This window comes from Copadichromis virginalis, linkage group LG16 (genome assembly GCF_057382275.1).
Source record: "Copadichromis virginalis isolate Kocher_CV1m ecotype Utaka linkage group LG16, C_Virginalis_male_GT1.1, whole genome shotgun sequence".
Classification (NCBI taxonomy): Eukaryota; Metazoa; Chordata; class Actinopteri; order Cichliformes; family Cichlidae; genus Copadichromis; species Copadichromis virginalis.
This window is the reverse complement of record NC_140633.1, coordinates 9,126,638-9,142,941: the sequence shown is the minus strand read 5'-3', so window position 1 is coordinate 9,142,941 and position 16,304 is coordinate 9,126,638. Positions and strand designations below refer to the sequence as shown.

The 16,304-nt window shown below is 40.5% G+C and overlaps 1 protein-coding gene across 1 annotated transcript; it reads left to right on the top strand.

Annotated features, from left to right (window-relative positions):
- The first annotated feature begins 29 nt into the window (after positions 1–29).
- On the top strand, positions 30–16,287 carry hspbap1 (hspb associated protein 1). The gene is made up of 8 exons (XM_085435158.1): positions 30–191; positions 1,932–2,145; positions 4,086–4,276; positions 5,783–5,919; positions 7,963–8,134; positions 9,861–9,944; positions 10,343–10,453; positions 14,142–16,287. The coding sequence occupies exons 2-8, from the start codon at positions 1,947–1,949 to the stop codon at positions 14,724–14,726; spliced, it is 1,479 nt and encodes a 492-aa protein (XP_085291284.1). The 5' UTR covers positions 30–191; positions 1,932–1,946; the 3' UTR covers positions 14,727–16,287.
- The last annotated feature ends 17 nt before the right edge of the window (positions 16,288–16,304 follow it).

Sequence of the window (16,304 nt, the reverse complement as noted above, 5' to 3'; positions counted from 1 at the left end):
GGAAACTGTTCCTATGTAGCTGCCATTTCGGCTCGTCTGGTGAATTAGCGTAAGCGGGTTTTTTGTAGTATCACAAGAGTCCAAATGGTGCAGATTCACAGCGATGTGTTATAGACGTAATTGGAAGGCGTACGCTGTCATGTGATCTTTGTTTACTTCCGCCCGAACCTTGTCTACACGTGTAGTGAAAGGTGAGTCCTGGTGTTTTTTTCCAAGGATCCTGGTATTTCTTCTAAGCTAGTTTCTTAGCATCTTTCTACAGTGTAAATAGATAAAATATGTTCACAAAGACGAAACATAGCTAGCCTAGCTATCTCATTACTTCACACCAGACGTTTTAAGTTGTCTGGGGAAATCCCAGGTGTTCCTAATAACATTAATAATGGCCTTGGTCTTTTCCAGCTCTCCTGTAATTAATTATACATTTCACGCTTGTACTTGTTGAATCAAACGCCACCTGAGCGCTGTCTGTCCCTTTATAAAGCGCCTTTTGAGCCTAGGCGTTAATTCTTTCCTCGGAGTTGTTTGATAGTTCTTCAGGAAGTTGCTCATTTCTGTCGTGTAACGCTAGTTAGCGACATTTTGTCAAGTGGGAAATATCAGTGATACCAAGTCTTATTATAATTATTTGACCAATTATAAGTGGAAGAATATACCTAAGAGTATCCGGAAGTAGAAAACGGTACCAATCTGGATCCAAGTTGTTTAAGAAGTTGGTTACAAAGAGCGAGAATCAAAGTTTCACTGATATCCGATTACCAGTTAAATTCTAAATAGGAAATCCCCACTGTCCTGTGGTAGATAAATGCCATCTGATCTGAAAGGTAATAAAACTTCTTGATTTGCTAACAAATAATATTTTATTGCTGTTTTTCCGCCATAAAATGTACATGCACTCCAAGGTCACGTCATCATTTACACGTTGCCAGTACTGGGTTTGAACCCCCCTTTCCCCTCAGAATTGCCTTAATTCCTAAAGGTATATATTCAACCATAGCCTGGGAACCTTTCTTGGAGATTTTGGTCCATGTTGACATAAAATCACACGTTTGCTGCAGATATATCAGCCGCGCGTCAATTATTTGAATTCCCTGTTCCATCAGATCCCAAAGGCGCGCAGCTGGATTTAAACCTGGTGACTGTGGAAGCTATTTCAAATCACTGCCATGTTAAATAAACCACTTTGAACTTTGTGGTATAGTGTGTTATCCTGGAAACAGCCATCAGAACATTCACACACTGTGATCACAAAGAAATGGACATGATCAGCAACAATAATCGGTTAGGCTGTTGCATTTAAGCAGTTCTCTGCTAGTATTAAGAGGTCCAAAGTGTGCCGTAAAAATAGCTCCTACACCTTTATACCACCATCAGTCTGAACAGTTGGTACAAGGCAGAATGGATCCATGCTGTTTATGGCAAATCTTGACCCCACCATCTGAATGTCTCAGCAGAAATCAAAACACATTAGACCAGGCAACATATTTCCAGTGTTTTGTTGTCCAATTTTGGTGAGCCCAAGCACATCATAGCCTCATTATAGTTCTGCTTCTCGGTTTGAACATCAGCAGGTTGTTTTGATTGTCTCTACATACACTGACTTGCTGATATGGTAATGGCTTATTATTATATTATATTATATCATGTTTTATTCCGGCACAGTTGAAGCATCCACAATTTCGTTGTACGTGTACAATGACAATAAAGGACTATTCTGTTCTATTATTATGTGAATGCTGTGATGCATTCACACTATTGAGTTTTCTTTTCTTTTATTGAGTTTTCTTTCAGCACACATTAAAAGCTTTGTAGTTTTATTCACTAATTTAACATAGAAGATGAGGAACATGGCTTGTAGGCACTGACTAATAATAAAACATCATCGTTTTTAATCAGCTTTATGTTCCTCGTGTGTTTCATCCTACTGTCAGTGTGTACCAAAGGCTATGGCTGACACCACCGAGATTAATAAACCCTTCAGCCCAGAGGAGACCCGGAGGATTGTGCATCATTTGCAGCAGCCCGCAGTTTTCCTGAACATGACCTGCGACTGGCCTGTTCTCCACTGGACAGCAGTGCATCTGTCAAGCTGTCTTGGTGACAGACTCATCCGATTCCGACTTGGGAGAAAAGAGAAGACACAAGGTAAGTAATTCAATGTATTGAATGAATTTATCTGTAATTACTCACCTGGATTAAACATTCACAATGAAATTTATGTGACCAAAAAGATAAATTCAGTTCCCACAAGCACTCCTATCGGGCTTAAGCTGTTTTATTAGATATTGCATATTTATTAAGCTATAATAAAAACATTTTTTTTAAAGGAAAACTCAGCTGTTGCTGCATTTAGCTGTTACAAATCTGGGGCTGTGTCATTTTTTTCCTTTCTAATGATTTCAGATGCTGTAACTAAAATTCAGTTTTTGAACACAAAATGAAAGAAGACAAAATAAAAATACAAGACCTGTTAAAATACAAGATAGTGATGATCTATTTCTATTGAGCAATAACTGATCACAATAAACTGAGGTTTGTTTTAGTTCCTAGTATTGTGTGAGCTTATGGAAACTTGTATAGCATTTCAAACAATTTCCAATGAATGAAAATTTATATATTGACATAATCTAATGAAGGTTAGCCGGCTGTTTAACGATGTGATTTATAATGTCTCACAGATGAAAAACACACTGAGGGTCTTTGTTTTTGAGCATCTGCTGTATTTTGCCCTCAGTGTGGCTCTGAAACGGCTCCCGTAATGATTCTTTCTCTGATAAATGACAGAGAGTATGCCCTCTGATAAAAGCTGGCTAATTAGATTTCTAAATCATCTTTTTTAATAGCGGCAACAGCTTACAGGTTGGGCATTTCTCATCATGCATTCTAAATGTCATCACTCAACCACAGACACACCTCGTTTATGAAAAAAAAAAAAAGAAATAATAAATCATTACAACTGATTAATTTTTCCTTTGAAGTGGGTTAAAAAAAATCATGTCTGAAAAGTGCTGTGGTTCTGGTAAATGAAACAGTTCTCTTAACACACAGTCTTGTGAAAACAAGTTTAATTAAGACTCATGCAGTCCTGTGAAAAACTAAGTCCACTCCAAATTTAGTAGCTTGTATAACCACATTCAGCATCAACGACCTAAAGTAATTGTTTTCTGTATGATTGTTATTGTGGAGCAGTTTTATCCCACTCTTCTTTACATTTGTTTATGCACAGCTCTCTTAAGGTCCCACCACAGCATTTCAGTTGAGTTGAGGTCTGGACTTTGGACTATTACAGTATCTTGTTTTGTTTTTCAGCCTGTGATCATTGTCCTGCTGGATATATCAGCAGAGAAGAGGCTTTCTTCTAGAAAATCTTCCCAACAATCCATATTTGTTCCACGTGTTTCTAATTGTACTGAACTTTAACATTTAGCATGCTGACTGAGGCCTGTCTGGGATGTGACTCTTGGTTTTTTTGGGGTTTTTTTACCCATCAGGCGTAAAAGGCTGATTGGGTATTGAGTGGGTGGTGGTGACATGCAACTTTGTAAACACAATAACTCGAGACTGAGGGGACGTAGGATTTTCAAATTGATACCATAAATCCACTAAAAATCTCTGACAACTTTGAATCTTGGTGGTCAAGTTTCTTTTTTTTTTTTCTTTTCTGTATTTTTTTAAATCTTTTGTTTGCGATAACCCGAGGAAACGTCACCTAGGATTTAAAAATTGATACAATAGGTGCAGGAGGATTACTGAGAGCTTGGGGATACCGCTGACAGCTGTCAGTATGTGGGCAGTTTTTGCAGTCTTACCTTGTGGGAAATTTGTCAGGACATTCACTCCTGGGAAGATTGCGGCATTGCGTTAACACACACCTGAATGTTCCAGACCAGCAGCCTGTCAAAAATCCTACTTTATGGAGGTGATTACACTCGATAATCATCAGTTAAGCTGCTGTTCTGTGGCTACATATCTACTTAAACCAAAGTTGGTCACTGGTAGTTTAGATCAGCTGAACTGTTTCACTAAAACTGTATAAAACCTTTAACTAATTATTGTCTTGTCTGTGTTTATTGTTATTTTCTCAGCTCCGGCTCCTCTTTTTGAGACCCAGTGTTCCTACGTGGAGGCCAGTGTAGCTCAGTTTCTCAGCTGGACTCAGGGTCAGTCTGGAACAGACGTGGGGCCTTTTTCTGAGTACTCCTGCTCAGAGTATTGGGCTTATGCTGACTACAAATATATTGCCATGATGTTTCAAGATCAGCCTTTCATGTTTGAGGTAACCATCCTGCTGCATGCATGTTGACATGTAACATAAGTTAAACAGTCCAGCTGAAATCTGGCATCAGTGTTTGCACAAGTTTACAAGTTTACTGCTAATCTTAATGATATCTGAGATATTTAATTGCCATTGAAACTAAAGGGCAGTGACAAAGACTTTTGGTCAGGTTATTTTATCAGGTTAAATATCCAAGAAAGCGAGATAAAAGCTAATTAAACTTACCTAAAATTTGAGGATTTAGTGCTTGAAAACATATCGCAGGGATCCATTTTTCACTATATTGGTTGCACTTCAAAAAATTCCTCATTTTAAGTGTTGGAGTTTTTTAGTTAAATAATTTTTTCTAAGCATGTAGGCTGCTCAAATATTGAAAACACAACATTTGACCCCATGTATCTGGCTACCAGAACATTAAGAGAACCAGGAGTTGCTCCCAGGAAGTCACAGCATAATTTTTTTATTAGTCTGACTCAGAGCTTGCGTTCTAATTTATCCCAATGGTGGTGGATGGGCTGTGTGTTCAGACAAGCCACTTAGTGTGAAGTGGGCATGTAGGGACACACTACACACATTCACAAAAAGTTTTCTTCCTTAGGACACACCTTCGGTCCATTCCTTCCATTCCTTCTCAAACAGTACAGACACACTGACCAAATGTTATGTATTGAACAAGAGAAGCACATGTCGAAGATTGCATGACCAAATGTTTGACATCATATACAGTCTAAGCATTATGCGTTTTATTTACAATAATAATAAAGGTTTAATTTAAAATGTTTCATACTATAAGCTTCTTATGCCTTTTGTAAGAAACTGAAATTAACAAGCGATTCAAATAAGCGAGTCAAAATAACTTTTTCATTCTATTCTTATATTGTTTTGACATTTTCAATTAAAATGTCAAGCTTTTGTGATGGCAGCTTTATACTAGCTGTTCTCATCATCTGGCCGGTAAAGACATAAAAGTGCCATCCTTTCTTGAGCCACTGCCGCAAATTTATTTCATTTTTATCTCTGTGATAAATTTTTATTGGGCATCCACCTCCAATTATTACCTCCTGACATTCATGCCTTTGAGACAGACAGACATGGGCTTTTTGCAGGATAAATGGTGCTGGCAAAAAGGCTGCCTGAAGGCTCGATTGACCAGACTGTCAAAGCTTACAGCTGCCTGCATGTGTGGTAATGACTTCATTATTCAGGATGCCGGTGTGATTGCTACACCTTTGTGTCCTGACGGCACATGATTGACAGACTAGTTTTCCTTGAAAGATGACAAATGCTGTTGCTTGGTGTCACTTGTAATAGGCCCTGTCATTGTAGCTGATGAGGCTGGGTTACATCTGTGAGCCTATAGAAGAGTGGTGACAGTTCTCGTTTCCATGTCACGTTATTAAAGAAGGCACCAAAACCATAATCTGAAAATCGTAAACAGTCGTTTATGCACACGGCATTTTGGATTGATACATGGCATTCGAATGTGTGTGTGTGTGTGTGTTGCAGCATGTAAAATGGTCCGAGTTTGGCTTTGAGGGGCGTAATGGGAGAGAGAGCACCTTATGGATCGGCACAGAGGGAGCCAACACGCCATGCCACCTGGACTCTTACGGCTGTAACCTTGTACTGCAGGTGCAAGGACGGTAAGATGAATCGCTACCTGTGTTGATGCTTCATGTGCTCCTCAGTAACCAGACGATAAGATAAATGCAAACATACGTACGACATGAGACTGGAAAAACAAAATTGGGTTATATGAAGTGGTTTAAATGGTACTTGAATGCTTTTCTTTTGATGCCGTGATAGCCTGAAGTGCCTTGTTATCAGCTAACAGGCTCAAGCTGCGTTCATAAACCCCATGATCGTTATGTGCACAGAGACCTGCTCATTACTGCTAAGTAAAGCAGGCATCAACAGCACTAAATGGCTGAGTGGTCCCAGGAATTGTTTATTGACAGGAATTGGCAGAGGTGAACAAATCTTTCAGTCAGAGTGGCCGTGCCTCCAACGTCCCATACAGACAAAAAAAACAAGCGTTTTGGTTTTTCAGCTGCTAGGTTACATATTTACATAACTGTGGTTATATACATACATATTTGTGTTCCAGTGCTTACAACTCTCAAGATTTATATATTCTAATAATAATTCTTCAATTTTAATAACACAAATTACACGTATGCAGTGAAACTTGATCGAGTTCTCCGCAAAGAGTGCAGTTTTTTAGTCTAATTGATGAAAGTCCCCTTTTTTTGTGTTTAAAAATCCTACATTTAAAAATGTGGATCTATTTTCTAATGGGCCTGTGTGAAATGAAACTCCTGTTTGTCATTGTTTCATTGTCTCTTACGTTTGACAGCGTTGCTTCAACTTGCATCCAAGGGTTTGATTATGTTGCAAAACAGAACAGGTTGGGTAAAACTAGGGTGTAAGTATGAGTAACTGTGAGTCATGCAAATAGTTTGGTATTCTGTACTGTGATGCTAGCCCAAAAAGTGTTGCAATGCAAGATAGACACACTGTCTGGGTCTATAGTCGAGTTTAACACCAGTCAAACATTTATTTTATCGACACATTTCTCGTTACAAAGAGACGAGCACGTTCATTTTCTAATTGGGTGACAGAAAAAGTTTGCAGTGAGAAGCACTCACTGTCAGGTGTGAAATAAAAAGTGACACTGTCCTGTCATACCTGTGCACTTAATGGGGAGAAGCTGCAGCTGAGCGGTGAGAAGTTTCAGGATTTCATAAAACCACGTCTGTGTTTCACCCCTCTGGTGGTTGTGGAAGTTTTCTGCCTGTTAAGCACTTAGGTCTTCTGCAACACTGGAGGTGCAGAGTACTATAAATGCTGACACGGAGTGCGAGTTGTCCTCTGCCCTCTGAAAAAGAGTTGATTTGTCACACAGCTTGCTAGAGAGGGTGGGAATGAAGACAGAGGGTGAGACGCTTTATGGGGTTCTGTGAGTCACGAAATATAAGGGAGCAGGTCTTCCTTATCTCGCTGCACTGTTCTTCCAGAGAGCAACGGCTATATCTCACCACTTGTAATTGGGTCTTGAGTTCTTTTATTTGGTATTGATCTCTAATGGAATGAAATCCAGCTCGAGCGGTCCTTTGACACCGCTGATCTTTCAAAAATAAAATAGTGTTGATTGATTTCATGACATTTGTGTGAATGGTGGGTCATAGTACCGGAAAACAATCATGGGAGTGGAGTACTTTAAAAAAACGACTGTAGTTTAATGTTCATGTTAGAGAAAATAGAGTTGTTTCACAGCGATGGATTTGTAGCTGGTCGTGTCAGCTTTTGTTGTCTCCCAGAATAAGACGGGTTTTAAAGCTTTCTTTAATTAACAGATATTGGATATCTGGATCTTTACAGCAATATCGTTTTATTTTTTTATTATTGTTCACTGTAGCACAAAGTAAACGATATGAAGTATTTCTTCCTCTTTTAATGATTAGCATTTTTTTGTGCTAAATTTACAGTATATCAATGTTAATATCTGTTAGCACTTTTTAATATTGGTAATTTTTTATCAGTGTTTTATTTGCAAGCTCGATTTACAGCTTAAAAGGTCATTGATTAACACCGCATGAGTCACCAGACAAAAGAGTTAATTTCTAGCATTAATCTTTTAATCTAAAGTCATATTTAGCTTTTCTGTTGATGTGTCCTATATGCAGGAAGCGCTGGCACCTCTTTCCCCCGGAGGATACAGCTAAGCTTTACCCAACTAGAATCCCCTACGAAGAGTCAAGTGTCTTCAGCCAGGTGGCTGTTCTTCATCCTGACCTGAGGAGATTCCCTGCCTTCCACGGTGCCAGTGAACACATCGTCACTCTACAGCCAGGACAGGTCAGGAATTCTGATGACATCATGTCTACGGAGATCTCAGACCAATATTTTTCTATATTTTCTTTTTTTGTAAAGTAATCAATAAAGTAAATGAGCAATAATCATCAGTGTTAGCCCTGAGAGAGCTTTCCAGATGCTTATAAACAAAATTCATAAGAAATTAATAAGAAGAATACAAAAGTACTGTTTAGCCCTAGTCTCTATAATTTATACCTAACGGTGAGCTGACACCTCTTTGTTTGGATTAAATCAGTTGCATTTTCTTCAGACTATAGAAAAACCACAGTGATTTAGTAAAGCCTGAAGTTATGCAATGCTGTGGCTTTACATTTATATGATGAAGTGCTCGTGACACAGAAGCAGTAACCATAAAATATAACTTTATTGGTCCTTAAGCAGTGAACATGTGAAAGTAGACTGAACAGTGAGATTTATTTGTCTTGGTGTCCTTCATAAAAACTTGAAGCAAGGCGACAGTCGTGACTTGCGTCCCAATTAAAGTCAGGCATCTACAGTTACACTGGATCACCTTCAACACACTGTTGTTCCTATAGTGATGAAAGCGAAGGTTAAGCAGCGCTATCGCTCTTGATCTAACTGGGTCAAGTCCAGGCCTGATAAATCGGTCAGGTTTATGTCATGTGCTCAGCCAAAGATACGACCGAGGTTTTGTGGAATCCAGATTTGGTTTTCATGATGGTAATTTTAACACTTGTCCTCCTTTGATCATAAATAATTGTGAAGGTGCTCCTGCATGAAGGTCATCCTTTTTCACCTTGTTTCAGAAAAAGAAACGGTCACTATGGACACAGAGCAATTATCCAGTTGTCTGCTTTCACTATCTGTTTGTTCTGGAGCTCACACAGCTTATTAAATACCCTCCTACAAAAAAACAAGCTGTCGGCTAACCAACAGTCCGTTAGTTGTGATTTGATTTATAGGTCAGGGTCAGAGCTCACCCTTGTGTTTTATTGTTTAATAGTGAAATAAATTGCAACAGTGCGGCACGGTGGCGTGGTGGATAACACTGTTGCTTCGTGGCAAGAAAGTCCTGAGGTCAACTCCACCACGTTTCTGTGTGCAGTTTGCATGTTCTCCCCATGTTTGCGTGGTCTTGGTACTCCGGCTTCCTCCCACAGTCCAAAGACAGTTTTAATCGATTCTAAATTGCCCACTGTGTTAGCCCTGCGATGGACGGACGACCTGTCCAGGGTGTACCCCGCCTCTCGCCCTATGACAGCTGGGATACTTTAATAACCTTGACCTCTTCCAGTCAGTGTTGCAGCAAGCTTTGGCCTGACCTTTTATATACAGCTGACAGCTCTGAGTTTATGCTTCAAAGAAAACCTAGAAATGCTTCAACTGTTGAGACAGAATGAATACTTTGAGTATCTACCACAGTCTCCTCAAAGATGGCCCCACCTCTGCAAATCAGATTAAAAGACGGCTCATTTCTCTTCTCCTGTCAGGCAGCAGGCCACAGACGAATCAAGACTGCTGTGGAGGCCGGGGAATCAATAAGCATTCTTTCTTTTTCTTTAACACACCCGTTGTATGAATGGATGAACGATTAACAGCAGAGGGGGGAAGGTTTATGCTGCCATCTAGCGGATATGTGCAGTCGTGTATTTCCTAGTATTTAGGAAGATGAAAGAAAAAGAGTGGGAGCTGTCATTGACCTTGCCATTACTGATAAGTTTGTGAAGACTTTATCTTCTTTGCACAGGTGCTCTATGTCCCCAGGCACTGGTGGCATTATGTAGAGTCAGTGGATCCTATCACCGTCAGTGTCAACTCCTGGATTGAGCTGGTAAGCAGCATCATGTCTCTTTCATCCTGAGCTCACCAAAAACGCCCCAAAATGACACAATATCATATATATTCCAAACATTTCAGAGTAGATGGCAAGTTATTATCCCGAACATGTTGATTCATGTTGTATTAAGTCCTCTGAGATTAAGGCTCCTCTCCTTCTTGAGTAATGAACAGGACCAGCAGTAAAGTGTTTCCTGTCATTATGATGAGTGTATGTATATGAAGGGGCATGAAAAAAGGCTCCCTGGTGCAAGACAAATGTTTATTCGGAGGTTTGCCCCACTCTAGTTGTTTTCTGCCAAGGTCACAGACACCACAAACTATTTCTTCTTATCATTGATGGTAACCATCTTGATCATGTGTGTTCTTTCTCGGCTCTCTGCTTCTACACAGGAAGTGGATGACGTCGCCAGAGTTGGTGAGGCTGTGACTAAGACGGTTGTCTGCGCCATTAAAAGTGCTCGAAGCGATGACAACACTGACAGCTGGCTCAACCCCACTGAGGTAACGAGTAATTACTCTTTGATATCAATTACTGTGTCAGTTTAAAAGCCGTCTTCTTACACCTACTTCTTGCTTGTGTCTGTCAGGATCATATTCTGATCTAGTGCAAAGAAATGCAGGTTTTTGTTGCTTTTTCACAAAATGAAACGCTTCACTGCTTCATTCACTGTTCTTTGTTGCTGTGTAGGGAGTTATTTAGAGAGCGATACTGTGTGTCAAAGGGCAAAATAGGAATCCAAATTTGGGTGCGCCTCAGTGGGTCCCTTTTATCCGCGATGATTTTATAGCTGTTGACCTTCAATTGAACTACAGGCAGATGATGATAAAACCTGAGCCTTTGTCTTCCACAGTGAGATGTTCTCTTATCTCTCTTTAGCTTTGGGGGTGGGGGTTTGCTGACCTGCTTTGTTTCCAATTGCCCCCTTAGAAGGAAGGGTCACTGCAAATCAATATAGAATCACTCTCAGTAATGATCTTCATCCTGTGATAAAATGCTATCATTCTGAGGGCACTAGTTTCTTCCAGGATGACACTGTATGCAGTTAAAGGGAACAAAAGCCAGATTAATAGTTTGAATATGAAATTTGAGCAGAATTAAATGATAACCAGGCTGATTCAACACATCTCAACCTAGTTGAAAGCCAATGAGATTTTTTGGAATAGCACCCTCCATCAAATAACCAGATGACAGAATATCTACCTTACAGCCTTCGAGTAGAGTCTCACATACTTGCCTTGAAGTTCTTATTAAGGCATTTCATGGCTTTATTTAATTTTCCACTCATCCATATATGTGTCCATCTTCTTCCGCTTATCTGGGGCCGGGTCGCGGGGGCAGCAGCCTAAGTAGAGAAGCCCAGACCTCGCTCTCCACAACCACCTCCTCCAGCTTGTCCGGGGGAGCACCAAGGCGTTCCCAGACCACCCAAGAGATATAATTTCTCCAGTGTGTCCTGGGTCTGCCCCGGGGCCTCCTCCCAGTGGGACATGACCGGAACACCTCACCCAGGAGGCATCCTTGTCAGATACCTGAACCACCTCAGCTGACTCCTTTCGATGTAGAGGAGCAGCTCTCTACTCTGAGCCCCTCCCGGATGGCTGAACTTCTCACCCTATCTCTAAGGGAGAGGCCAGCCACTCTTCGAAGCTCACCTCTGCTGCTTGTATTCGCGATCTCGTTCTTTCGGTCACTACCCACAGCTCGTGACCATAGGTGAGGGTAGGGGCGTAGGAAAACCGATAAATTGAGAGTTTAGCTTTTATACTCAGCCCTCTCTTCACCCCAACAGACTGATACAGCATCCGCATCACTGCAGCCGCAGCACCAATGCGTCTGTCGATCTCCCACTCCCTTGTCCCGTCACTTGTGAACAAGTACTTTAACTCCCCCACTTGGGGCAAGAACTCGTCCCTGACCCGGAGTGGGCACTCCACCCTTTTCTGGCTGAGAACCATGGCCTCAGATTTGGAGGTGCTGATTCTCATTCCCACGGCTTCACACAGATGGTCTGATGATAATCAGCTGTGGCAAATCGAAAGTACAGCCTCTGTCAATTTTAAGGTTTTATGTATGAGAAAATAATAAAAATCATCTGCTTCTTAACAAGGCTTAGATAAATAAAATGACATATTACACTGTTTTTAACCAAAACTAAGCCAAAAAACTAAGGACACCATTACTGCTTCTATTGGAAGTAGCAGCCAGGTACTGCTAATCAAATGCACTGGATTAACTGATCATCATTTTGGAAGTTTGCTGGTCTGGGGTGTTAGGTGTGTATTAACACAATGCCGAGGATGAATGACAGGATCTGAGAATGAGATGAGACGTAACTGTTGACTGACTTTCCATCAGTCCGGGAAGGATTATAAGGTAATTTCCACACACTGTGAAGTCCACTCTGCACTGACAGATTATCTACAAGTAGAAAACATTTAAGACAGCTGCCAGTCTGTCCAGGAGTGGACGTCCCAGCAAATTCACCCGAAGGTCATATTGTGCAATTCTCAGAAACAGCAATAAGCCCAGGAGCTCCATCTCAGACTACACGGGCCTCAGTTAGCAAGGTAAATGTTAAAGTTCCTGACGGTACGGCTTTTTTGAGAGTGTTGCCAGAAGGAAGACTCTTCTCTCCATCTGCAAAAGAAAAGAATCACGATCGAGTCAAAGTCCAGACCTCAACCCAATTGAAATGCTGCGGTGGGACCTTTAGAGAGCTATGCATAGAAAAAAATGCCCACAGTCCTCAATGAACTGGAGCAACATTGTAAAGAGGAGTGGGCCAAGATTCCTCAAATTCCTCCATTTTTCTGTTTTGACTTTTGGTGAGAGAGAGACCAAAAAAGTCATACAGAAAATGATTACTTCAAACTATTGCTGCTAAAAGTGGGTGTAGAAGCTACTGCATCCTGGAGTGTTCTCAGTATTTTATGCACTGCTTTTGCATAAATTTGTATAATGACACACTGTTGTGTATTGCTGTTCATCTGAGGTTGTATTTACCTAATTTTCTGATCTGATAATAACTAGTTAATGTTTTATTATGCCCTGATATGTAAGACCATAGAATTAGGTGTACTTTGTTTTTACCATGACTGTATCCTGGCCAGTGTTGTGATGATGACGTTGTCAGAACCTGTAGAGAGTCAAGCATATAGTGAAGCTATAGCTGCGCACAAAACCTGGAAAATCAAAGATTTTCATTTTTGAATTCAGACGGAGGCAAGTTAGCTGTTTCCCAGGGTTCAATCCTCTGCTAAGCTAAGCTTTTGCTGACTTATAGCTTTATGTGGTACAGACGTGAGAGGGATGCCAGACTTCTCAAACAAAGGACATTTACACTTTGTCTCAGAACATTTATTGAATAGCAAATGATTACAGATGAAGTTCTTCTAGTCCTTGATTAAGTAAAGCACCATGGGGTTCCAGTCAGTTGCTGCCATTTAGTTGGTCTAATCTTGCAGAAATGGCTTTGGTGTGAGCTGCAGGCCTCCTTGGCCTCACACTTCCCTGACCCTTTGTCTTGAAGGAGAGCTGATGTGTGGCACTCTGCCTGATTGATCAAAGGCATCCTGGAGTCAGTTGTCTCCTCTTTGTTTGTGTTGGTTGCATGTCCAGTGTGGCTGGTTTGTTCCTACAGAAGTAAAGAAGTAGAAGTGCACTCTGAGAAATGTAGTGGGAAGACTGCTCTCTAGGTTCTGCCTGGTAGATTTTGTATAATCTTGCTGAGTTGCAAACAAACGGCACCGAAAAACAACACAATTACTTCCCAGCACATTAATAAAAATCTATGTACAAAGGTTTCCCCAAAATGTATAAGCAAATTAACCGCCTCTGCAAGATGGGCTTTTTCTGGAAATATACAAAGTATTAAACATATTAAACAAACTCTAAAGCCTCTGTGAGTTGAATATTAATTCAAGTACAGCTTCTTGTAAATGATTCTAATGGCAGTTCTTGTTTGGAGAACCTTGTAAGCATTAAAGGGATTTATAATGCACTTTTATTAGACCATCTAAGTGTCATTCCAGGCATGCATTGATTTAATTTTTTTTTCTTTATTGCTTTGCCTGAATCTGTTTAGCAGATTGCGCTCAATTAAAATTCAGGCAGTTCATTTTGTAATCTTAAAGGCTGTACACACTGTTTATCTCCAGCTTTCTCTCCGTTTTTGTTTTGTTTTTATAGGAAGAAGTAACATCCCATAATGAAAATATGCAGTATCTGAACCTGGCGGCGAGAGCTTGGGCTCAGAAACAAAGGAGTTCCTGCCACAGCAAACTGAGCCCAGAGTTGCGAGACACCTGTCGAGCCAAGCGGGACTCGGGTGGGCAAATCAAGAAAAATGGTGATCGGGTTAGGAATTGTGCACCCTTCAGTATTCCCTACGGACCACATCTCATCTCTGTACGCTGTCAGCAAGAACTGAGGAGGACGACCCCCGAAGATGTAGAGGTCAACTCTTCCAGCAACAGTGCAGTCAGATCTCAAGAGGACTGCGCTGTCAGCTCCGATCCAGCACAGACAACCAAGTTTGCAGCTGCTGTCAGACTCGATCAGAGAACACATGGATGTAACGCTGGTTCAACTCGGTGTAGAGAATGTGACTGTGCAGATGGGACATCAAAGAACCTGTCAGAGGATTATAAGGCATCAACGCATACAACAATAACCACTAACGACTTGTTAGACTGCCTGGTGCATCCAGACATCATCACCCGTGTCACTGAGCTGCTTCTAGAAAAGCATACAGGAAGTGATACGACCACCTGATCATCCTAGTTTTGATATTCACTTATCAGATGCAACATGAACATGGGGTTTGTTGTGAGCCACGATTATTATTATTATTATTATTTTTTACCCAGAAATTGGCCCTCCAAACTACGAGTCATGTTTTGGCATCATTAAGTAAGAGGCCCGACTTTTATTTCTTCTCTCATTTGTCACTCTTGACCTTCTTGGCGTGAACCACAGATGCAGGAAATCGCAGCCAAAAGTCATTCTAGTGCTGCAAGTGACAGTCTAACATATCCTTGTTTTGTTTTCCTGCACATGCTCATCCTTTTTGGTTCTTCCAAACTAGGAAAAATGGCCACTGGAATCAATTTAGTATGTTAAACAACCAAATAATTCAAGATAATATTCCAGGGATACAAACATTGTGCAGAAAACAATGTATCACAATGTCAGTTAGTAAGGGGGGAATCATCATTGAGCAGCCACAAAGGACTCCTTGTAATAGTTTTGTGATTGATGAAAGCTGTGTAAGAAGTGATAAATGAACTGTTTGAATAGTCTGCTGTATGTGTGCGGATAATAAATGTAATATACCCACTTTGCCTAATTGAATTCCCTGTAGTTGGTTTGTCCTAGGTGGGGACATTTTACACATCTAAACTTGGTCAAAGAGTTTTTGTCAGATTTTGGTGCAAAATTGTTGCAGTTATGATAAACGGGAGTAAACGATTGACAAGAATACAAGTTTTAATCTGCATTAAAACTTCAAACATCACAAAACAAGTTTATTTACAGAACTTTGGAGGAAAAATCAAAGTTATACTTTTCCCTGAATAAAAAACATCACATATTGTCAAAAAACAAACCACAGGCAAAAAACATCAGTTTCTGCAGGTTTGAAAAAATCACACACACAGCACTTTGCATCATACTTCTTTTTGTTTTTTAACAGCACACTTGTTGATTTGCAAAGATGGCTCTGTGATGATGACGTGTCCCAATGAGCAGCATGAACAGTAGCAAGAAATTCTTTCATAATTTTTACTTTTTTTCATATCTGTGATTTTTCTGCCTATAAACAGTAAAAGAAATCATTATGTCTGCAAAAACAAAGCTGGATGTTTCTCCACAATTTTAAACTTCAACGTCAGCAAAGCAGAAACCTTTACAGGGAAATCATTCACAGGTGGATACAAGGACTACAATTGGTACAAATGAATGCAAAAAAGGCTTCTTCTTTTTTTTCAGGTGACATAAATAAGACTTTTTGAATGAATAAAAGTGGACTTTTTCAATAGATTACTTGTTCAGCTCCTGTATGGATCCCTTACGCTCCTCACTGCTTTCTGACCCAGGCCCTCAGAAAGCTTTCCTTTCACAGCTGCTTAGATTGTCTCCTATTTAGAAGGTTACTTGTTCGCTCCCCAGCTCCTGCAGCTGTTGACGTGCCTGTGGGCGAGATGCTGAACCCCAGGTACCCCTGATGAATCCGTCTAGGCTTACATGTGTACGTTAAAACTGTGTCTGTGGTTGCAAAGGAGCCAATCCAAGAACAAAAGAGGATTCAAGCAGCGAATATGTGAAAGTCATTTAATCAATGTTAAAAGTCTA